Consider the following 24,234-nt stretch of genomic DNA (forward strand, 5'->3'; position numbering starts at 1 on the left):
TAGAAATTACATGGGATTTAATTGGCAGGTTTTTTAATCATTTGAGTCATGTTTGTAAGCCAGCTATAAACAGAAGGTAACCTCTTCCCAGAAACGTCTGCTTGGTGTTCCTCTCCTATGGGGAGCTTTCACTGACACGGACTGATTGTCCAAGGGCTCATGGACCTTCATCTTTCAGCTTTGGTTCCTAAATAAACATCAGATAAAACATAAACACTTTTTAGAAATTTCTAAAGAAGATAAAAACAAAAACAAGAATCATTATAAGGAATAGAGCATTCAAACACCTCATTTCGGATGTTTGGAAGGCAGCAGTGTGCTATGTCCATCTAGACTCTCTAGAGTCTATTTTATTATGAATTTGAAATGCTAACACAATGTTAAAATCTACATATTGTGTCCACACTCTTGTTAAGATAAACTTAGCATACTTTTTAATGTTTCTATTAGGGTATACTACTTTGAGAATTTCCCACTTTTTAAAAATTTTTTAATTTATTTTTGAGAGAGAGAGAAAGAGAACATGGCGGGGAGGTGGGGCAGAGAGAGAGAGAGAGGGAGAGAGGGAAAGAGAGAGAATCCCAAGCATGCTCTGGCTGTTAGCACAAGCCAGACACGGGGCTCTATCTCATGAACTGTGAGATCATGACCGGAGCCGAAACCGAGAGTCAGATGCTCAACCAACTGAACCACCCAGGTGCCTCAAGAATTTCCTACTTTCAAAAAGAGTGATCATTTTCCTGTCCCACAATTTCCAGAATATATTTAGTTTTAAGGTAAAATTCAAATTTTCTATTAATGACATATTTTGATACTTTTTTTTATTCACTTAGAGAGAGAGCACATGCACAAGTTGGGGAGGGGCAGAGAGAGAGAGGGAGAGAGAATCCCAAGCAGGCTCTGCACCATCAGCGCAAAGGCCCAAACTCACGAACTGTGAGATCATGACCTGAGCTGAAGTCAGACGCCTAACCGACTGAGCCATCCAGGCACCCCTTGATAAGACTCTTTTAAGATTAAAGCAGTCAAACAAAAATAATTTAAGTGATCGTTGGGTTAACATCTATGATCCGGCAGCAGATGCACGTACGCATCGATAGAGAGGCAGGAGAGCACCTAGCAAAGATCCTTGATCTTGTATGGAGGACTGTGCTTTGTCAAGCCGTCCTCAGCTAAGGAACTCTAGATAACTTTTCAGGAGTAAACAGTGTTGTGCAGTCACAGCAGCTTTTGAACAAGGTGCTGTAATGACAGTTCTTTGACCTTTATGAGTGATGTCAGTTGATGTTGATGATAATTTAATGACAAGTTATTGAGCACTTGTCACACTCCAGGCATTCTGACAGACACAGCACATGATAATCTCATCTAAGGCCCTCAAAAGCGTATAATGCAGGTATGATAATTCCTCCCCCTTTTAACAGATGGGAACAGTGAAGCATAGAGAATTCAAGAAAGTCACCCAAAGCCACACAGAGGGTATGATAAGCTGGAATTCTAACCAGGAGATCTGACCCCAGAACCTACACTCTTAACTACTTTACTACATCTTAAAATTTGGAATAAATTTTCCTTTGACCCATATTGTCACCGCCATTAGTCCTTAAAAGCCTAGAAATGTGTCTAGACAATAGACCAGACACCCATACCTGGATTGTAATGAGAGATGAGCCAACACAGACCCAGAAGAAACTGGTGGCATAAAGGAATTAGTCATTACTTTGAGGGGAAAAAAGAGGGATTTCAAATATTTCAAAGCCAAAGAATCCTCTTTACAAGTAGAATCTTCTCCAGCACTTGAATTTCTCAAACAGATCAGAGTGGTGCTGGTCTAACTACGGTAGGAAAGGAAAGCCACACTCCTCCTCCCCCATCCCCAGCAGCCCCACACACTTCCCCAAGGTTCAGGGTTCATGGAAGACACCCTGAAATCACTAAGGCACCCAGAGATTGCCAGAGACCCAGCAGATCTCACTTTCCTTTCCTTTTCTTTTTTTTAACGTTTATTTTATTTTTGAGACAGAGAGAGACAGAGCATGAACGGGGGAGGGGCAGAGAGAGAGGGAGACACAGAATCGGAAACAGGCTCCAGGCTCTGAGCAGTCAGCACAGAGCCCGACGCGGGGCTGGAACTCACATACCCGCGAGGTCGTGACCTGAGCCGAAGTCGGACGCTTAACCGACTGAGCCACCAAGGCGCCCCCAGATCTCACTTCCCAAAACTCAGTGGACAAAGTATTTTATGATGTTCTCATAAAGTATAATGCAGTTAAGTAACCATACATTCATTTTCCCATCTCTAATGGAAGGACTTTGTATCTGGGCCTGTTGCATTCAACATTTTTTTTTTTTTTCATTTTTTATTTATTTTTGGGACAGAGAGAGACAGAGCATGAACGGGGGAGGGGCAGAGAGAGAGGGAGACACAGAATCGGAAACAGGCTCCAGGCTCCGAGCCATCGGCCCAGAGCCTGACGCGGGGCTCGAACTCACGGACCGCGAGATCGTGACCTGGCTGAAGTCGGACGCTTAACCGACTGCGCCACCCAGGCGCCCCAACATTTTTCATGAGTAGCTCGGACAAAGTCATGGAAGGTTTACTTAGGAAACAGAACAGAAAACAGCTGCAAATTACCACCAGACATAATCAAAGAAAGCATTAGGTACAAGCGGTTCGGGAACATGCTTTTAAAATGCCGACTCCTGTTTCCGATTCTGTGTCTCCCTCTCTCTCTGCCCCTCCCCCGTTCATGCTCTGTCTCTCTCTCTCCCAAAAATAAATTAAAAACGTTGAAAAAAAAATGATTTAAAAAAAAGGGGGCGCCTGGGTGGCACAGTCGGTTAAGCGTCCGACTTCAGCCAGGTCACGATCTCGCGGTCCGTGAGTTCGAGCCCCGCATCGGGCTCTGGGCTGATGGCTCGGAGCCTGGAGCCTGTTTCCGATTCTGTGTCTCCCTCTCTCTCTGCCCCTCCCCCGTTCAGGCTCTGTCTCTCTCTGTCCCAAAAATAAAAATCGTTGAAAAAAAAAAATTTAAAAAAAAAAAAGAACAGAAAACTAACCTTCAAGAAGCCAGGGTGAACTACAAATTGAATAGCCTAGAAACATATGCAAAAACCAGTGTAAGGCACCAAGAATATAAAACCTGGGAGACAGGTGTTAACTGATCCATGGATCACAAGCAGAGGTCTGGGACAGATCTGTCCTTTGTTTTGCTGACATAAGCTGGCCAGGGTGTGGGGCATGGGCTGACAGCCAAGTTTAAGGTCCAGAGTGGAAATGGACCCAATTCTCTCCCAGGTAGGGTAGAATCAGTATTTTCCTGGTTAACCCATTGCGCAGTTGTGAAAAGTTCCAGGCCATTCTGGAGGTGAATGAGTTTTCACATGACCTCTTTCAGCTTCTAAGCACTCTTACAAATACACTAAGTACTTGAACTGAGTTGGTGTCTAAAGCATCTAGGGGGCGCCCAGGTGGCTCAGTCGGTTGAGATCTGACTCTTGATTTTGGCTCGGGTCATGATACCAGGGTTGTGGGCTAGAGCCCCATGTCAGGCTCTGCGCTGGGCATGGAGCCTGGTTGGGATTCTCTCTCTCCCTCTGCTCCTCCCCAATAGTGTGTGCATGGCTCTGTGCTCTCTCTCTCTCTCTAAAAAAAAAAAATTATTAAAAGACAATCTAATGTTTTTCCCAGCTGATGTGTTTACCCATCTCAGATTAACAGCGTGTGAGGCAAGGGCAAGTTCAGCTGGCCGAGTGCAGGCAGGAAGTGGTGAGACCAGGACTGGGCTGCTGTGAAGGACTGGCTGACGCAGTGTCTTCGTTTTACGGGAAGGCAGTGTGTATGCGTTGGAAGGAGAAGCCGAGATAGCAACACTTTGCACTGTTAGTGGTACCAACTTATGGGTATTAACTCACCTAAGAGAATTAAGCGACAAACCACGGAAAATGTTTAGGACGCTGCCTGGTAAAACAGCACATGTGCAACAATATTAGCTGTCGCGGTCGGCCCTTGAACAACACAGATGTGAACTGTGTGGGTCCACTTCTACGTGATTACGGCCAGTACAGTAAGTGCTGTGAATGTATTTTCTGTTCCTTTTGATTTTCTGAATAACGTTTTCTTCTCTGTAGCTGACTTTACCCTAAGAATAAGGAATAGAACATATATAATATACAAAGTATGCGTTAATTGGCTGTTTATGTTACTGGTAAGGCTTCCAGTCAACAGTACACTGTTAGTAGTTAAGTTCTGGGGGAGTCAAACGTTATAAGGGGATTTTTGAGTGCGCGGGGCACTGGCACCCCTAAGTGCCACGTTGTTCAAGGGCCAGTTGTATTTTATTATCATTCTCTCATCACGTGATCACCATTTCATCCTGGCATCATCCTGCCACCTGCACATCCTCTTCAGCAGCCTGCAAATCTTGCAGGTACCGGCCAGCTCCTGGGTGCAGGTGTTCAGAGATCACGGAGCCATGAACTGGGAGTGTTTCAGCCCAGACCTGGAATAAGGGCAAGGTCAGGTCTAGAAAGTATGTGAATGCCCTCTTAAACCTTGATCTCAACGGGTGCGGTACCTCTTCTGTTAGCTGCCCTCTCTGGACCAAATGAGCGGCGACGCTTTCTGTAGGCCTAGGCTCTGGGGAGTCTGTCTAGATTGGAGATGGGAATACGTAAGCACAGGTTACGATCCAGGGTGCTCATTAAACTAACATCTCCATAATCGTGGTACAACAAGAACACTAAGGAGAGAGAGTGTCCGATGAAATCTCTACAAGTTTGCAACTACCTGAGTGTGGAGACACTTCATCTTGGACTTGGAAAGGGACCACGCAACTCACACCCTGGCCACCAGTTCTGTTTCAAAATGACCCCAATTTAGGGGATCTCTTTCACTCTTTTAGGCAGGGTTTGAAAAGATCCTCTGGTAGGCGAACTTTGTTTAGGATTGAAGGCCCATGTGGGTTGGGAAGCTGGGATGGAGGGTGGGTTGTATGGCAGCTTGTGGGAGCCATAGGTAATGCTATTGGCAGAAGTCAGAGGGAAAGGAAGTGGAGGGTGGAGGTTTCTAAGCAACTGAGATTAAAAGCTAGAAACACAGGCAACAAATGAGGAAACTGCCACCCTCAGAATCCAATCCCAAATATCACTTGTGGGGACAGTTCTGCAGACCCCTTCAGCCCTCCGCAGACCCCCTTGGACCCTCAGCAGACCCCCGTGGCCCTTGGCAGACCCCAGGCCTCCAGTAGACCCCCTCGGCCGACCCCCTTGGCCCCCACCACGGCCCCCAGAAGAAACAGTCCACCAGAAAAGGCTACCTCTTCCAGAGAAGATTTGCATTTAATGAGCAGGTGAACCACAACTTGCAGTATATTCTAGTCTTTTTCCTTATTATGAGTTTTACAAATAATGGGATCATCATTACATAACTTTTCTTAGCTCCTCTTTTTTGCCTAACAATATATCCAGAAGCTCTTTCCAGATCAGTAAATACTGTTTAACCAGACGTTCATTCGTCCAGCAAATAGTCACAGGGCAGGTACCCCGTGTCAGGTGTTGTCTAAGGCACCGAGGATCAGGTGCTGAGTATCACAGAGTGGGCTCACAGTCTCAAGGAGATGGCAGGCTGGTGCAGGAGAAAGTAAGCAAAAAATGAGCAGAGAATGAGACCACAGGGCTAACAGTTGCCGTGCAAATAATTAAAATAAGGTGATATGCGGGGCGCCTGGCTGGCTCAGTGGGTAGAGCATCCCACTCTTGATCCCAGGGGTTGTGAGTTCAAGCCCCACGTTGGGCTAGAGACTACTTTAAAAAATTCATAAATAAAATAAGGTGATGTGATTGCATGTCTGAGACAACCCTCAGTTAGATGGTCGAAGAGAGTCTTGGGTTGAGATCGAACTACCAGTGGCAGCCACGCAAAGATGATGGTGAGAATATTGCAAATAGAAAGTCAGCGCAAAAGCCTAAGGCAGAAGTAAGCTCGCCCCATGTAAGAAACAGAGAGAAGGCTGGAGCCACCGAGTACTGAGCCCAGAAGGCAGATGAGGCCAAGAGATTAGGATGGCCTGGGTGCCCCCAGCAGAGGGCAGAGGGGTCTGGAGTTCTACTCCAAACCCACTGGACTTTATTTTATATGAAATGCATATGTGTCATCTTTCCTAAAGCAGCATTCATACACAGTAAAACCCTCCAACTTTAAGTCCATAATTTAATTTTTAAAAACATACACACTTCTATAATCAACACCATGATCTATGATGTAAAACTCTCAACACTCAAAAAAGTTTCCTCCTGCCCCTCTAGCCAATCCCCTCCAACCTGCTGTCACTAGAATTTTAACTTCTGGAGAAGGTCAGATCAGTGGAGTCACACAGTGAAGACAACTACTTAATTTGCAGGGCCCGCCCAGTGCAGAATAAAAATGTGGGGCCCATAGTTTAGCAATTATTATGAATTTTAAGGCTTCAGGCACCTGACCGGCCCGGTCAGTGGAGCACATGGCTCTTGATCTCAGGGTCATGAGTTTGAGCCCCACGCTGGGTGTAGAGACTAGTAAAAATAAACTTTAAAAAGAAGAGTTTTAAGGCTTCACAGCAGAGTGTTAAGCCGAGCACCGGGGTGGGGGGAGGGGGGGGGCCCTTCGGAGCACAGGGCTAGGGAGCCAGCCCTCTACTCAGTATGTGGTTTCCTTGCTGGGCACATCTTTCACTTGCCTAGGGGTGCATGGCTGCTGCCGAGGGCCACTCGCTGTGGGACGGGCCACAACTGATGCGTCTACCAGCGGGTGGACACGGATTGCCTTTCCTGTTGGGAGCCGTTATGGATAAAAATGCCATGAACACTCAAGTACAAGTCTTTGTGTGATGTCTTTTGAGACCAAGAAGTTTTTTGTTCTGTCCAACTTCTCCATTTTTTTAAGGTTCACACTTTTTGTGTCTTATCTAAGAAATCTTTACCTACCCCGAGGCAACAAGATTTCCTCCCATGTTTTCCTTCGGGAGTTTGTGATTGTGGGTTCACATTTAGGGCCAAGCCCCACTGTGAGGTAGTTCTGTGTATGGGGCAAGGTGTGGCTGAATCCCTTTGTTCGGATTGTGCCGTGTCCCGGCTGCACCTGTTGAAGGGCCGCCCTTTCTCCACGGAACCCCGCACCCTTACGTTAGGGCTTTAGGGAAGGGCTTTTAGCCAGGGAAGTGACCGGGTCATCCAACAAGGTCATGCAGCTGCTATGAGAATGGACCATCACGAAGAGCAGGCAGAGAACCGGTTAACACCGGTTAGTGCCCGTGAGCCGTGATGGGAGCTTGCTGGTTTGGGGCAGAGGAACAAGATCTCCCTAGGTTTTAGGTGGAGCTTCCCAGTGACCGGTGGTGCTGAGCACTTCTCACGTGTTCATTTTCCCTCCGTGCATCATCTCTGGGGAAGTTCAAACCATGGGTCTACCTCGGTTTCACATTTAGTTCTGGGCCTCTGTTTAAGCAGAGGGGTGACAAGATCCTTTAACAAGGGCACGCAGCCGAAGTCAGAATGGATTATAATGAAGCCAAAGTAGAATCAGGTCAATCAGGAGAAGATTTACGGTCCAGGTAAGAGAATGAAGGGCTGCACTGGGGTGTGAGAGAGCAGTGGACAGGTTGGGAATATGTCTTACAAATAGAGTTGATAAAGTCATTGGTAGATCGCTGTGGAAGATAAGGGAAAGGTGAGAATCTAAGGTAATTCTGATATTTGGGACTGAAATTACAAAACAGAGGGAGACGCTATTGATTAGGCTCGAAAACACTAGAAAGTGGTAGGGCAGCAGTGGGAGGCGCCTGGTTGGGCCGTGTTACACAGGGTGTTCCTCAGATCCACTGGGGGATGTTAAGGGGGCATTTGGAGATTTCAGACACAGGTCAGAGCCAGGGATTAAAAAACAATTGGCGCGGGGAGCCTCCGGCTAGCTCAGTGAGCAGAGCAGACAGCTCTTGACCTCAGGATTGTAAGTTCGAGCCCCACGTTGGGTGTACAGATTCCTTAAAAATAAAATCTTAAAAAAAAAACAAAACTGGCATGTAGAGGGTATTTAAAACTAAGATAACTGTTTTGTTTGAAATTGTGTGTCCCCCTCCAAAATTCATTTGTCAAAGCCCAACCCCCAACGTGATTGTTTTTGGAGATAAAGCCTTTAAGCAAGTAATTCAAGTTAAATGAAGTCATACGGGTGAGGCTCTAAGCCAAAAGAATTGATGTCCTTATAAGGAGAGGAACTTTTACACAATTCCTAAAAGAGTGACAAAGAGGAGGATGAAGAAGAAACCATAAGATTTAAAAACTTTGGCGGTCACGAATGACCTTGACAGAACCAGTCTTAGCAGACAGAAGTCTGAACGAGGACAGTGACTACAGGCCAGTCCAGCAGGTGCTCTGCTCTGAAGGGAAGCCAAGCGCCGGGGTCAGCCAGAAGGGGACAGGAATCTCCAAAAAAGATTTTATGGGTTTTTGCTTGCTTTGCTTTTTGGGTGGGAGATAACAGTGGATATGTGTGTGAATGATCAGCTGGAGAAGATCATGTAGAATCAAGTAGAGAGAAAGAAAGAAATGCAGGATGGAATCCTTGAGGAAGTAGAGGGGACAGAATCCAGGCGAAGGTTTGGCGTTTGACAGGGTGCAGGACAGGGGCAAGTCACAGAGGCTGGTCACAGAGGCTGATGGTGTGAAAATGACAGGATCCTGATTGCTTCGATTTTGCTTGTTCAGATATGAGGCAGGTAGACTGTAGAGTTTAGAGCTGATGGACAAAGTCGTGGTGAAGAGTTTTCATCAAGTGGAACATATTAGACGTGAACATACTAGAGAAATCTCATGGGATGGCCAGCAACGCTGAGTCCAGGGAGGACAGTCTTCCCCAGCAGGCTTCCAGCTGACTTAACCTTCTGTTTTGACAGCGGAAACCGGCCTCATGTTTACCCCTAAATGAGGGAGTGGGGCTGAGGACATTGGACCTCTACCCAATCTGAAAATGTCACTATGAACCTGTTAGCAGGGAGGAGGCTGGGCAGGCTTGGGGTCGGCAACCACAGTGCCTAGCATACTTCGCCAGGCTGGTTAAGTGAAGAAGCAGGACATCTTGTTTTAACTTACACTTTTCTATTATGATTAGAAATATTGGGGTTTTTTTTCCCATTTGCTTGGTTACTTAATATTTTTTCTTTCAGGCATTGGTTATTCAAATACTTTACCCAATTTTCTATTTTCAAACTCACCTTTATGAGCCATTTATATATTCAGGATAGCAATCCTTATCTATTTGATTTATTTACAAATAGATTTTTTTCCAACTATCATTTGAGTTTCTTTTTTAGTTATGGTGTTTTACATGTGCATATGTTTCTAATCTTTTCATCTAAATCTGTCAGTCTTTCTCTTTCTTTCTTACCATGTTTAAAAAGAATGCCTCCAGGTTACTCCTCTGGTATCCTGCTTTAAAGGAAAACCCCAAGATTTTATAAATATTTATATATTTTTATAGTAATTTTATGGTTTCATTATACATAGATATATCTTTAATCCACCTGGAAATCGTTGTACAGTATGAGGTAGAGATTTGATTTTTCCCCCAACATGTTTAGCCATTTGCCTCAATGCAGTTTTGATCATGTTAGTCCTTCAATTACCATCCAGTATTCTCCCTACCCTTCTAACCTCACCTCCAAACAATGTCCATATTTCCTGTCCCGGCCTTCAAACCGTTCAGTGGCCTGACTCTATTTTTTTTTTTTTTTTTTTCTGCCCGATTTCATGGACGCTGTGTTTTTCCTACTCATTTTTGAGCTATATTCAGATGAGACCTGGATGGTATGTAAAACCCTCTAGCTGTAAAACCAAACCCTAATCCTGGGTCTGGGGAAACAACAGATTTGGGACCTGTATATGATGGAGTATAAAAACGTAAGAAGGGGGGCCTGGGTGGCTCAGTCAGTTAAGCATCTGACTCTTGATTTTGGCTCAGGTCATGATCTCACAGTTCATGGGATCAAGACTCGAATTGGGCTCTGCACTGACAGCATGGATCCTGCATGAGATTGTCTCTCTGTCCCTTTCTCTGCCCCTACCCTGCTAGCATGCACGCTTTCAAAATAAATTAATTAATTTAAAAAAATAAACAGAAGGAAATCTTGACATTTGCCATGACATGGATGGAGCTAGAGAGTATTATTCTAAGTGAAATAAGTCAAAGAAAGACAAATGCCACATATGATTTCACTCATATGTGGAATTTAAGAAACAAAACAAATGATCATTGGGGGGAAAAAGAGGGAGAGAGAGAGGCAAACCAAGAACCTGACTCTTAACTATAGAGGACACACTGATGGTCATCAGAGGGAAACAGGTGACGGGGATTACAGCATGTACTTGTGATGATCACTGGGGTGCTATATGTAAGTGTCGAATCACTATATTGTACACCTGAAACTAATATCACACTGTAGGCTAACTAGCTGGAATTTAAATAAAAACTTACAAAAATATATGTAAGATTGGGAAACCATATGGAAAAAATTAAATGAGCTTTAAAAAAATATATTGAGGGGCACGTGGGTGGCTAAGTCAGTTAAGCATCTGACTCTTGATCTCAGCTTAGGTCATGATCTCAGAGTCATGAGTTCAAGCTTTGTGTTGGGCTCCATGCTGGGTGTGGAGCCTACTTAAAAAATTTTTTTGAGGGGCACCTGGGTGATTCAGTCAGTTAAGCATCCAACTTCAGTTTAGGTCATGATCTCACCGTTCATCGCTTTGAGCCCCTCATCAGGCTCTGTGCTGACGGCTCAGAGCCTGGAACCTGCTTCAGATTCTGTATCTCCCTCTCTCTCTGCTCCTCCCCTGCTCAAGTTCTGTCTCTCTCTCTCTCTCTCTCTCACATACACACTCTCCCTCTCAAAGATAAACATTAAAAAAATTTTTTTTGAAAAAAATGGTACAGGGGCGCCTGGGTGGCGCAGTCGGTTAAGTGTCCGACTTCAGCCAGGTCACGATCTCGCGGTCCGTGAGTTCGAGCCCCGCGTCAGGCTCTGGGCTGATGGCTCAGAGCCTGGAGCCTGTTTCCGATTCTGTGTCTCCCTCTCTCTCTGCCCCTTCCCCGTTCATGCTCTGTCTCTCTCTGTCCCAAAAATAAATAAAAAAAAAAAAAAAAGAAAAAAAAAGAAAAAAATGGTACAAAAAAGAAAAATTGGACTTTATTAAAATTAAGAATTTGTGAGTATCGGGGCGCCTGGGTGGCGCAGTGGGTTAGGCAGCCGACTTCAGCTCAGGTCACGATCTCGCGGTCCGTGAGTTCGAGCCCCGCATCGGGCTCTGTGCTGACGGCTCGGAGCCTGGAGCCTGTTTCCGATTCTGTGTCTCCCTCTCTCTCTGCCCCTCCCCCGTTCATGCTCTGTCTCTCTCTGTCCCAAAAATAAATAAAAAACGTTGAAAAAAAAAAAAAGAATTTGTGAGTATCAAAGCTACAAGCAATCTATACACAAAAAGGAAAATAATTGTGGGGTACCTGCATGACTCACTTGATTGAGCATCTGACTCTTGATCTTGGCTCAGGTCATGATCTCAGTATTCGTGGATTTGAGCCCCATGGTAGGCTTTGTGCTGACAGCATTGGGCCTGCTTGGGATCCTCTCTCTCCCTCTCTGCCCCTCCCCTACTCGAGTCCTCTCTCTCTCAAAACAAATCAATAAATTAAAAAAAAAAAAAAAGGAAAATATTTGCAATGCATGTATTTAGCATGGACTTATATCCAGGGTAAATAATCATTTTCCAAAACTAAATACACAACTCTTCAGGGACAAACACTTAAAGTGGCACTTCACTAAAGAAGATACCCGAATGGCCAAAACACATATAAAAATTGCATGACAACTATCAAGGAAATGCAAATTAAAAATCACAATGAGAAATGCAAATTAAAAATCACAATGAGAAATATAACTTCATCAGAAAGCCTAAAATTAAAAAAAAACAAAACTGATGATACCATGTATTGGCAAGAATGTGGAACAACTGGAAATTTCATGTAAGCTGGTCGGAGTATAAATTGATATACTTTTTTTGTTTTTTATTTTTAATGTTTATTTATTTTTGAGACAGAGACAGACAGAGCATGAACAGGGGAGGGTCAGAGAGAGAGGGAGACACAGAATCCGAAGCAGGCTCCAGGCGCTGAGCTGTCGGCACAGAGCCCGATGCGGGGCTTGAACTCACGAACCGTGAGATCATGACCTGAGCCGAAGTCGGAAGCTCAACCGACTGAGCCACCCAGGCGCCCCATATACTTCACAAGATTTGGCAGTATCTAGTAAAACAAGACCTACTAATACCCAATGACTGATACCCAAGCACTTCCCATGCTGTGTATATTTCCAAAAGAAATAACTGTGAATTCATCAAAAGCCATGCTCCAAAATGTCCAAAGCTGCTTTCAGCACAGCCTCAAACTGTACACAACCCAAAAGGATCAGCTGTGGAATAGTGATGTGATAGAAAACTAATCAACAATGAAAAATAGAGCATATCTTCCTCAACTCACAACAGGATTACATCCCATTAGACCCATGGTAAATTGAAAATACCAAGAGTCAAAAATACATTTAATGCTCTTAACCCTGGGGTGCCTGGGTGGCTTGGTCGGTTGAACATCTGACTCTTGATTTTGGCTCAGGTCATGACCTCAGGTTCCTGTGATTAAGCCCTAATTTGGATTCCTTGCTGGGTGTGCAGCCTGCTTGAGATTCTCTCTTCTCTTCCCTCTGCCCCTCCCCAGCTCTCTCTGCCTCAACAAACAAACAAACAAACAAACAACCATGTAACCTACCGAATATCATAGCTTAGGCTAGCATATCTAAACAATGCTCAGAACACACATTAGCCTACATTTGGGCAAAAGCATCCAACACAAAGCCTACTTTATAATAAACTGTTGAATATCTCATACAACTCATCGAACACTGTACTGAAAGTGAAAAACGGAGTGGTTGCATGTGCACAGAATGGTTGTGAGTCCATGGGTGTTTTGCCCTCATGATTATGGGGCTGATATAGCTGCGGGTGCAGCCTCTGCCCAGCAGCATAAGAGGATCAGAGCACACACTGCTAGCCCAGGAAAAGATCAAAAATCAAAATTCCAAGTACAGTTCCTACTAAATGCATATTGCTTCCACATCCTCCTAAAGTTGAAAAACCATTAGGTTGAGCCATTGCAAATCCAGGTTCACTGCTATTAGATGAAACAAAACAATGAAAACTATAGACACAAAAGTTAGTTTTCACCAGAATATAGGAAGTATGTGCTCTGGGGCACCTGGCTGGCTCAGATGGTAAAGCGTTAAGACTCTAGATCTTGGGGTTGTAAGTTTGAGCCCCTTGTAGGATGTAGAGATTACTTAAAAGTACGTCTTAAAAAATTTTTTTTTTAAATAATGAAAAGGGGCACCCGTATGCCTCAGTCAGTTAAGGGTCCAACTCTTGATTTCGGCTCAGGTCATGATCTCATGCTTCATGAATTCAAGCTTCATACTGGGCTCTGCACTGATACTGTGGAGCCTACTTGGGATCTCTCTCTCCCTCTCTCTGCCCCTCCCCTACTCGCACTTTCCCTCTCTCTCTCTCAAAATAAATAAACATTAAAAATAAATAAAAATAAATTCTGGCACGCCAATTCAAACTTGATGTTTTGTGAGTGCAACGAAATGTCAGTATATTTATTCAAAGAAAATTGATCGCCTATGTTGCCAAACGTAAAAACTAAGGAAACTTTAAATTAGGAGTGTTATGCTCCCACTCCTAATACTTAATGTTACTCAATAAAGTACTTTTCAGGAAAACTGTACACAAAATACTTATCTTTTAAATTCTATTTTTAGCATATTTTAGTTTAATCTTTTGGTTTTTATTATTCTACTTTCTTCATTAGACATTTATCATGTTAAATCTGAGTCTTTCAGGGTGCCTGGGTGGCTCAGTCAGTTGAGCATCTGACTTCAGCTCAGGTCATGATCCCCTGGTTTGTGAGTTCAAACACCACATCCAGCTTGCCATCAGCACAGAGCCTGCTTCGGATCCTCTGTCCCTCTCTCCATCTGCCCCTCCCCTGCTAACTCGCTCTCTCAAAATAAATTTTTTAAAAAGATATTAAAAATATAATAAAAATTTAAAAGTCTATGTTTCTATAAAGAAAATCTTTTAGCCTTCAGATGTAAAAATAAAAAGCAGATGGTAAGAGAGAATAGTTTTCCAAGTAGTCATATAGACATGTGTCTTCCAAAAGAAGCCTAATTAATTGAAAATAATGTCTTCATAAATGTTTGAGTCCTGAAACTTAGATAACCATAAATCCAAGCTAGCAAGTTTGAGATTAGGAAATTAACGTGTGCTGAGGAATTAGGATTAGGGGTCAACTGCCGTACGCACGCACCTGCACTTCCTCTGGGCGCCACCCCTTTCCCCAGGGATGCGGACGGCGGAGACGGGTCCCCTTCCCTGTCCCTCCAGCCGGCAGCCTGTCCCCTACCCCTGCGCGCGGCTCCGCCTCCACCCCACCTAACCCCGTCCCCAGCCTCCCCCACGCGACTCCGCTCCATCCCGCCCCCTCCGAGTGGCCCCGCCCCCACCCCACTTAGCCCCGCCCTCTGCCTCCTTCGCTTGACCCCGCACGCGCCCCGCACCCGCCGTGAGCCTAGACTCTTGGCCCCCAGCAACCGTATAGTCCCCCCGCCAAACAGAGCCTGTACTCCTCCGCTCAGCTCCGCCGCTGTCCCACTTCGCCGCGCTTCCGCCCCGCTTCGCCCCGCCCCCGCCGCGAGACGGGCCTCGCCGCTGTGCCTGGTCCCGGGCCTCCTCCGCGTGGCCCCTTCCCCGCCCCACCTCGCCCCGCTCCCACCAACCGCAGAGCCCCGACCCAATCACAGACTTGACTACTAGCGTGGCTCCTCCCCAACCAACGCCTCACTTCGCCCCGCCCCCGCCACGAGCCTGGCTTCCTTCCCCGGAAGAACCGCGTTGCCGCGCCCCCGCAGCGCCGGGCTGACCCGCCCCCCCCGCCGCCTCCGCGTCTCCATGGAAACGGTACGCACAAAAGCCGAGCGAGGAGCGCGATGGCGGCCGGGGAGCCGAGGGATTCGGGCAGCTACTACTTCAGATTCCTGCCTCAGAGAACCTTCCAGTGTCTGAGCACCCAGGAGACCACCAGCCGGCTCCGCCAGTGGTGAGAGGGCGAGGGCGGGGCGGGCCGGCCGCGAGCGCGCCCTGCCGCCGGGCCCGCGCTGACCTTCCTCCCGCCCCCGCCGCAGGTCCATGCTGGGCAGAGTCGCGGCTCAGGCGTTCGGCTTCGACCAGACGTTCCAGGCCTATCGCAAGGACGACTTCGTCATGGTTGGTGCGCGGGAGGGAGAGGCGCCCGGGTGTCCGCCGACTGAGCTGCGGCCCCGCCCGGGCTGGGGTCTGCGTGCGCGGCGGCGTGGGGACGCGCGCCAGCCGGGACTTGTCCCTACGGTCCCCGGCGTTCCGGCCCACCCCCGGGTGTCCCGGCCCCCCCCCCCCCACGGCCTCCCCCGGTGCCCCGCCCCCCCGTGTCCCTGCGGTCCCCCAGTGCCCCGGCCGCCCACCCCCCCCGCCCCCCCGCCGCGGGGTCCTCCGTGTACCCTGACTTGGCTTCAGAGGACTTCTGGGTACTTCTGTGGGCTCCTGGAGTCAGAGCTCCTGTGACTGCCCCCCCGCACGTGCTCACAGGGGGTTCCGGGGGGAGCACTCAGCCTGCCGGCTCTCCGCAGTGACCTGCTGGAAGGGGCAGCTTGGAAAGAGGGGGACACATAAGAGAACAAGTTCTGGTGCATTCCGTAAAATTCAGTCACGTTATTTGAAATCCGGTTTTTCCCTCGCTAGCTGGACGGCGTTGACGTCTGTGGTCTGTGACGCTGTGCGTCCTGCGGCCCCGCGGCCGCTGATGGAGGACCGCCGCGCGGGTGAGGGTCCTCCTCGTACCTGCCTGCGGCCGGCCGGGCGGGGGACTGGGCCGGGGCTTCGCACAGAACTGCACGCGCCCGCCTGGCTTGATGCAGGGAACTTCCCGCCTTTTTTTTTTGTTTGGCTTTTTTTTTTTTTTTTTTTTTTTGGCGGAGGGGTCAGAGGAGGTTTACAAAAGGCCAGCCACTTGAGATGGGCACTGAAACGTGAGCAGGAGTTTGTCAGGTAGACAAAGTCGGGGGATAATGTTAGATGGGTGGGACCATAGTTTGCACCTTGTGTGCCTCCCAGAAGAGTTTGGGCTTTATCTAGCTAGTGAAGAGTCACTGAAAGTTTTTCAAGAAGATCGTAAACTTTAAACTACCGAGGTCACCCTGGCAGAAATGTGGAGCATAGATTGTTAGGACTGAGTCTGGAATCAGTGACACCAGACAAAACCGCTGTCATAGGACACCCTGAATTAGGGCAGCAGCACCAGGAGGCCTGGACGGACGTTTCAGAGGAAGGCAGTACTCCAGGACTAATAAGATACTGAGAATAAGGCAGAAGGGGAGTGTAGGATGAGCGAATGTCTGAGTTGGTTGACTGGAGTGGTAGATGATGCCGTTAAAGCCCTAGAAAATGCAAAAGAAGAAGGAGAATGAGTTCATCTTTAGGCATGTTGAACTTGAAGTGCTTGCAAGTAGTGGGATCATAGATTGTTGAATCTGAGATCTTGCTTTGTCAGGAGAGAGCTCTGGGCTCAGTATACAGTGTTGGCATCCTCACCATGGGACTAAGGATAAGGGGGAAAGAAGCAATTTATAGAGCTTTCTAAAGGTCTGCCAACATCTCTGCTCACACCTCATGACCTCATAACACAGAGACTAGGCGGTGCAGACTTTTAGCTGAGCACATTGCCATCCCAAATAAAATTGGATTCCTTAAGGAAGAAGAAGAGAATGGATACTGGATCAGAAACCAGCAATCTGCTAGATTTCATGTGTGGCATAGAATAGACATACATTTAACATTCTATGTTATATAAAATAATATATCAATTTAGAAATACTTTTTTAACGCTCACATTTTCTGAAACAAGTAAGTTTAATCTTTACATGCATTTTGATATTCGTATCTTTGTTATCCTGTAACTTGTTTGGGAATCATGTAATATTTTCCCAAAGCACATCAGCTTTCCTAAAGTTGAGATACAGAGAATTCCTTCTAATGCCCCACTGGAAATTCTATTACATACCCAAAATACCATGTGCGTATATTAGGACAGGGCTTTTTTAAAATTATTATTATTATTCTTTTGGTGCATAATTAACCCCAACAGCATAATGATTCTCGTGTTGCTTTATGTGAGGGGCCTTTATGAAGACTTATTTCCACTGGCTCTAGGTCACTTCACTGCAGGTCACTTAGCCTGCTTCCATTTATAATGGCATATAAAATGTAATTGTAAGTTGATACTCCCTCCCCCCAGGGATAATTACTAAATCTGAATTAAATTTCTTCTTGTACTGATTTTTGCAGAAGACATCTAAAAGGCATTCAAAATCAGTATTAACTGAGGTTAATTCCAGCTTATATTTCTTTTCAAAGTGTATATTATATAAATTAAGATAATTGTGGGGCACTCGGGCCACTCAGTTAAGCTCCTGACTCTTGATTTCAGGTTGGGTCACGATCTCACTGTTCGTAGGTTCGAGCCCCACTTTGGGCTCCATGCACACGGTGCAGAACGTGCTTGGGATTCTCTCTGTCCTTTCTCTGCCCCTCCCATGTTCTCTCTTTCTCTCAAAATAGATGAAATAAACTTTAAAAGAAAATAAAATATTAAATAAAGATAATTGCACAAACACTCTTTAGCTTGAATTTATAAAGTTATCAACTTGCTTTTTTTTTTTTTTCCCTGAGGAGTAGTTTTGGGGAAAACTTATTTTTTTCTTTTTTGTGATTGGGCATAGATGATACCTGTGAAGTGTTTATCTTCCACCACTAGAATGTAAACTCCGTGGCACAGGAACTTGTGTGTGTCATACTGTAGGTATTCAGAAATACTTGCGGAACATATTAATCTTCACCCTGCACACCTGGTCCTCTTCACTGTTCCCTTTCTCATGAAATGACATTCATTCTGTCCAGTTTCTCATGCATCAACTGTGGTTCCTCCCTCGCCCTTTGTCCTTTGTCCTCCTAAACAGTCATTGAGTCCATTCACTTCTCTACCTCCCCCTTGCTATCATCTTGACTGATGTGAACATCAGATCTTCCTGGATTACAACAGTACCTTCCCTTCTACCTATTCTCTTAATAACCCTTCAGTTCATTTTCCACGCTGCTGCCAGAATGCATGGTAAAAAATAGGACTGATTTAAGCTCTTTCTTTGCTTACATCTGTTCAGTGTGTTCTTACTACCCTTAGATCACAAATACTCATGAGGGGCGCCTGGGTGGCTCAGTCCATTGAGCGTCCAACTTTGGTTCAGGTCATGATCTCACGGTTCATGAGTTCGAGCCCCACGTCAGTCTCTGTGCTGACATCTCGGAACCTGGAACCAGCTTCAGATTCTGTGTCTCCCTCTCTCTGCCCCTCCCCTGCTCACGCTCTCTCCCTCTCTCTCTCTCTCTCTCTCTCAAAAATAGACATTAAAAAAAAATAAATAAAAATAAAATAAAATTGTCCTTCCCCGATCAAGTGAGAGTTTACTACAGTTGTTTTAGAAATTAATTCTTGATATTATTTGTAATATAGTTTCTAACTTATTCCCCTCAAATTTGTATTTTAGGCTTTTTTCAAAGACCCAAATGTTATTCCTAATTTGAAGTTACTTTCAGATTCTTCTGGACAATGGATTACATTAGGTAAATAAAACATATTTTTATCTTTTCAGATGATGATTTTATTATTATAACAAAATTTTGCCTTTGGAATTTTCATTATTAAAATACACATTGTGAATAATGACTCACCTGTTTGATAACATCAAGGTCAAACATGATGAGCTGTGCCAGGCCTGCCCTGCGTCTTTCTCCTGGGGACCCACTGCTCCTGTCCTGGCATGGCACAGGAGCACCAGTTCTCTTTTCATTCATTGGGAAAGTATTTATTGTGTGTCTCCCATGGACTCTGCTCGATGCAGGGAACAGTGAGGTGAACACAAGAAAATGATGCTCAAGAAACTGGTTGATATGTAAAAAAAAAAAAAAAAAAAAAAAATAGTGCAAGGGGTGCCTGGGGAGGCTGAGTCGGGTGAGCGTTCGGCTTCAGCTCAGGTCATGATCTCACAGGATGTGGGTTCGAGCCCCACATCTGGCTTTGCACTGACAGCACGGAGTCTGCTTCAGATTCTGTCTCCCTCTCTCTCTACCCCTCTGCCACTCGCACACGTGTTCTCTCTGTCTCTCTCAAAAATAAAAACATTAAAAAAAAAAATAGTGCAATAATGTGCTACCATAGCAGTAGGAGCAAAAAGAGGAGAGTGTCAGGTAGAGTTCTGCTGATGTGAGGGTGTTTGAGCAAAAGCATTCAGGGCGGGGCAGCGGATTTCTGACCGAGGAAGTGGCCATTCATGGAATGTTCATAAAATAACATATAAAGTCATGGAAGAGAGTCTTAAAATCTCAAAAAGAAAATTTTATCCATGTAATAATTTCATAGTACCTTGAAACATAGGTAGGAATCTTTAAGCAAAATTACCCAAACAATAGCAGTCAAATCTCTTAAATAACTCTCAGGTTAAGGAGTAAACCAGAGAGTTAATAGAAGAGTGGTTTGAAAACAAAAACATGACCACTATATTTTAAATGTTAGTTTGAAGTGTCTTAACAATAGAACCAGTCATTCTTCCACACCAGAGGAAAATCTGGTTAGTAATGTGGGTTTGTGCTTAAGAAAAATGTAAGTGGATTTTAAATTAGATGGGGTTGTTTTGGTAAATTCCTACATTGCATGTTCATGGAATTCTAGTACTCTTACACAAAAATGACTTTGCCGAAAGTATTACTCAAGAACGAGATTTGTGACGTTAGAATTAGTAGGTCACGTTTTATTGCTTTTGGCTAAAAACCACTGTAAAATTTATAGAGCAAAAAGCTGGTACAGGGTGATCTTCAGAATACTTTCAGAGTTAGACTGACTCTCCGAGCAAATGTACTTACAGGTTCAAAATCTTCAGAAGGAAATAATCACAGGCACGTAGCAAAGAGTTTATGAAACTTTTACAGTAATTTCAGTCAATTCTTTTACAAAAATAAGGTTCGTTGAAAAAAGTTCAATCTCCTCCCGTACTGACAAACAGTACTTTTTTCTGATTTTTAAAAAACACATTGCAAAAAGAGAGGTTCTAAAATTCCACATGTGCCTGGCACAATCAATTAGAAGTACTCTGAAAAATTGGGCAAAAGAGGTAGCACTCTACTTCAGAAGTAGAAGTTTCTAGAGGATTGCTGTACTCTTCCGTTAGCTTGTTTTGTATCTCCTACCAGCTTTTCTGTTTCTGATGTATCAGCCGTCTTCTCTCCAATTTTCCTCTGAGGGCCAGCTGTTAAAATAAACAGCTTTTGAAAATGAGAGAAAAGACATTCTTGTAGCAAGTGAACCAGTGGTAAAGAGTGTGGTGAAGGATCCCCCTCACTGCTGCCCTCGCCTGGGCCTGGACTGCCAGGGCTTTCTGCCGCGGACCCTGTCTCCCAGATGCTGCAGCCCTCCTCATACAGACACACTGTGCCCTTTTTTGGGTGACATATAATGGATGCTTCCTATGTGCTTAGTTAAGGGCATTATATTCATTACATCCTTTAAATGGCTTTTTTTTTTTTCAATTCATTTTTGAGAGAGCACAAGAAAGACGGCAAAGAGAGAGGAACAGAGGATCCAAAGGGGCTCTGCGCTGACAGCAGCAAGCCTGATGTGGGGCTTGAACTCACAAGCCACGAAATCATGACCTGAGCCAAAGCGGTATGCTTGACTAAGCCACCCACATGCCCCCATTACCTCCTTTAATTCTCAGACCAACTCAGAGAGGTATTATTATATGTCCCTATGTCCCAAATGAAGAGTCAGATTCATGAGCTAAATAATTTGCAGTTTTGCACAGCTGGCCGGACTCCAGAATTCAAGGTCTTGACCACTACACTATCCTGTCTCTGCCATTTCAGCATTAATGAAGCTGTCAGAAAACACCAATTTGGACACCAAGTAAATAGACACCTGTGTATTATGCTAATATCAAGGGGAAAAAATACATTCTTAACTTTGTATGCAATCATAGCAGTGCATCACATGTCTTATAAATGGTGGAGACATGATTTTACCATATTTCTGCCTAACAGCATGTGCTATGGACTCAATTGTGGCCCCCCGCCCCCCACCAAGTTCTTATGTTGAAGCTTTAACCCCCAATGTTATTGTATTTGAAGATGAGGCCTGGGGCGCCAGGGTGACTCAGTTGCTTGAGCGTCCAACTTCGGCTCAAGTCATGATCTCACGGTTCGTGGGTTTGAGCCCCATGTCGGGCTCTGTGCTCACAGCTCAGAGCCTGCAGCCTGCTCCAGATTCTGTGTCTCCCTCTCTCTACCCCTCCCCTGCTTGCACTCTGTGTCTCTCCCTCTCAAAACTAAATACATATTAAAAAAAAAATTTTTTTTTAAAGATGAGGCCTTTGGGAGCTAATTAGGTTTAGACTACATCTCAAGCAGCCCTTCTGATGGGATGAATGCCCTTACATCAAGAGAAAGAGATCCCAGAGCTCTCTGCCATGTGCCGACAGCCAAGAAGGCAGCCGTCTGCAAGTCAGGAAGAGAGCCTTTACCGGGAGCCAAATCAGCTGGTGCCTTGGTTTTTGGGCTTCCCAGCCTGCAGAGCTGTGAGACATAAATGTCTGTTGTTTAAACCACCCAGTCTGGTATTCTGTGATAGCCGCCTAAGCAGACTGACAGATTTTGGTCCCGAGAAGTGGAATGTTTCTGTAACATACCTAAAAAGGTTAGAAGTGGCTGTGAAACTGTATCACGGGTGTTGGTGGAAGAGTTTTGAGGTGCATGCTAGCCCAGATACACGGATGTTAAGCTTGATTCTAGTGAGGTCTCGCACAGAAATGAGGACCTTGTTATCAGAAAGTGGAGGAAAGACAATCCATAAAATGCCTGAGAACTTGGCTGAACTATGTTCTGGTGTTTTGGGGAAGGTAGAATTTGCAAGTGATGAAATTATATATTTAGCTGGGACGTGTCTAAACAAACTGTTGTAGGACAGCTTGGTTCTTCCCGAACGTTTGTAACAAAGTAGGAAAGGAAAAAGACAGATTGAAGAAGGATTCGTTAAGGAACCAGAACTTGAAGATTTGGCAAATTCTCAGCCTTTTCATATTGTAAAAAATGAGATTCTTTTGAAGAGAACAAATATGGCTGGGCAACCATTTGATAAAGAGAGCATGTGTGTAATTCATGGACTTAATCAGCCATTTCAACAGAAGCCAGAGTTACAGTGGGGATTGTATTGGCAAAGATACTGCCGGTTTGAACTAAAGGGGACAGAAACGAGACAAAATGAAGGCTGTCAGACCTCTTAGATCCCACAGGACCAGACGATAGAGCCATTTGGCTGACACATGGCCGTTCTGCAGAAGAAGAGAAGGACTAAAAGGCAGTTCAGAGATAATCGGGGCCACCCTCGGTTTCAGGAACACACTGTGCCTTTTGGGGGAGAACCTCAGAGGCTGGGCCACCGCCCCAGCGGGTCTGGAAGACAGAACATTGAACCAAAGATGATTATTCTTGAGGCTTAAAGTCTAATGAAATTTGCCTTGCCAAGTTTAGGCTTGCTTGGGACCATCACCCCTTGTTTTCTGTTTCTCCCTTTTGGAATGAAGATGTCTCTCCTCTGCCTGTCTCACCATTGTATTTGGAAGCATGTCACTTGTCTGGATTCACAGGGTCATAGATGGAGAGGAATTTTGCCCCAGGATGAGGTGTACCTCCCTCTTACCCATATCTGATTTAGGTGATATGTAGGTGAGATTTTGGACTTTAGATTTTAGCATTGATCCAGGAATGAGCTAAGACTTTTGGGGCTGTTAGGATAGAATAAACACGTTTTGCATGTGAGAAGGACATGAATTGGGGGTGTGGGTACCAGGGGCAGAATGCTTTGGACTGAATTGTGTCCTTTCAGAATTGATTTGACAGAAGTCCTAACCCCACCCATGACCTCATCTAACCCTAATTACTTCTCAAAGGCCCCATCTCGAAATACCATTACATTGTGGTATTTCAATATATTAATTTTGGAGGGACACAGTTCAGTCCCTCGCAAATGCTATTTCTATGCCTCGGAGTACGTGGTTTGAATTTAATTACCTCATCTTACCAACCCAACCCTCCTGCCACTCCCTAAATCAAAGCTAGAGTCATTTATTAGGATGGCATGTTGCCGGGGGCCTGGGTGGCTCAGTCAGTAGAGCATCTGACTTTGGTTCAGGTCATGATCTCATGGTTTGTGGGTTCGAGCCCCGCATCGGGCTCTGTGCTGACAGCTCGGAGCCTGGAACCTGCTTCAGATTCTGTGTCCCCCTCTTTCCCTGCCCCACCCCTGCTTGTGCTCGGTCTCTGTCTTTCAAAAATGAAGAAACATTAAGAAAAAAATTTTTTTAAAGAATGGCACATTGCCCAGTGTCAGTCCCTCATCCTGTGGCCACCAACCCGTCTTTGAAGACCCTCTGGCTCTATACTGCTCTAGTTCTTTGTTCTTGCAGTGTTCACAACTCTTCTGTCACTTCCTGTGGTCTTCTTGTCCCTTTAATCCCCCACAGGATTTTTTCCCCTGAAACAAAAGGAGCTTTTCCTAGAAGTGTAGTTTTTGAAATTACTGAAGCATACACAGTTCCTGTCTCCAGACGCCCATTGCGCGTCCACACAAGGCCAGCTCGAGCCCAGAACAAGTAGCAGGTGCTCTCAGGACTCCAGGTGGGCAACCAGAAGGAAAAGCGCAGATCATCACCAGCCTCACTCCTCTCAAGCTCGAGCTGCTTCCGGCGTAAATACCGAACAAGCGTATCAGGGAGAGGTCACACCAAGGGCCCCCACACCTCGGTGTGCTGTTCTAGGGAGAACTTTGAACAAAGAAGACCACCACCTCTTTATATCTGAGTGTGTGTGTGGATATGAGTGCATGAGAGAGAAATGGAAAGAAACTGAGGCAATAATAAATATTCATTTTAGTCTTTGTGTCTTTCTGTAATTGAGAAGAACCTT

The 24,234-nt window shown here is 45.4% G+C and overlaps 1 protein-coding gene and 1 long non-coding RNA gene across 3 annotated transcripts in view; one reads left to right on the plus strand and one right to left on the minus strand.

The window, feature by feature from the left end:
* LOC131486529 (uncharacterized) lies at positions 1-15,181 on the minus strand. The gene is made up of 3 exons (XR_009249389.1): positions 15,105-15,181; positions 3,916-4,142; positions 1-187 (listed from the first exon to the last, which is right to left on the minus strand). It is a non-coding gene; the product is annotated as an uncharacterized LOC131486529 (long non-coding RNA).
* CFAP300 (cilia and flagella associated protein 300) overlaps positions 14,837-24,234 on the plus strand; it is a 24,178-nt gene continuing 14,780 nt past the window's right edge. Inside the window, exons 1-3 of one of the 2 annotated variants that reach the window (XM_058686455.1) lie at positions 14,837-15,235; positions 15,321-15,402; positions 18,771-18,846. In XM_058686455.1, coding sequence (XP_058542438.1) covers positions 15,126-15,235; positions 15,321-15,402; positions 18,771-18,846 — 268 coding nt within the window. In that variant the 5' untranslated portion in view covers positions 14,837-15,125. The remainder of the gene's footprint in view (positions 15,236-15,320; positions 15,403-18,770; positions 18,847-24,234) is intronic. The other variant, XM_058686454.1, reaches the window with a different exon arrangement.

The sequence above is a fragment of the Neofelis nebulosa genome, chromosome 10, assembly GCF_028018385.1.
Source record: "Neofelis nebulosa isolate mNeoNeb1 chromosome 10, mNeoNeb1.pri, whole genome shotgun sequence".
Taxonomy (NCBI): Eukaryota; Metazoa; Chordata; class Mammalia; order Carnivora; family Felidae; genus Neofelis; species Neofelis nebulosa.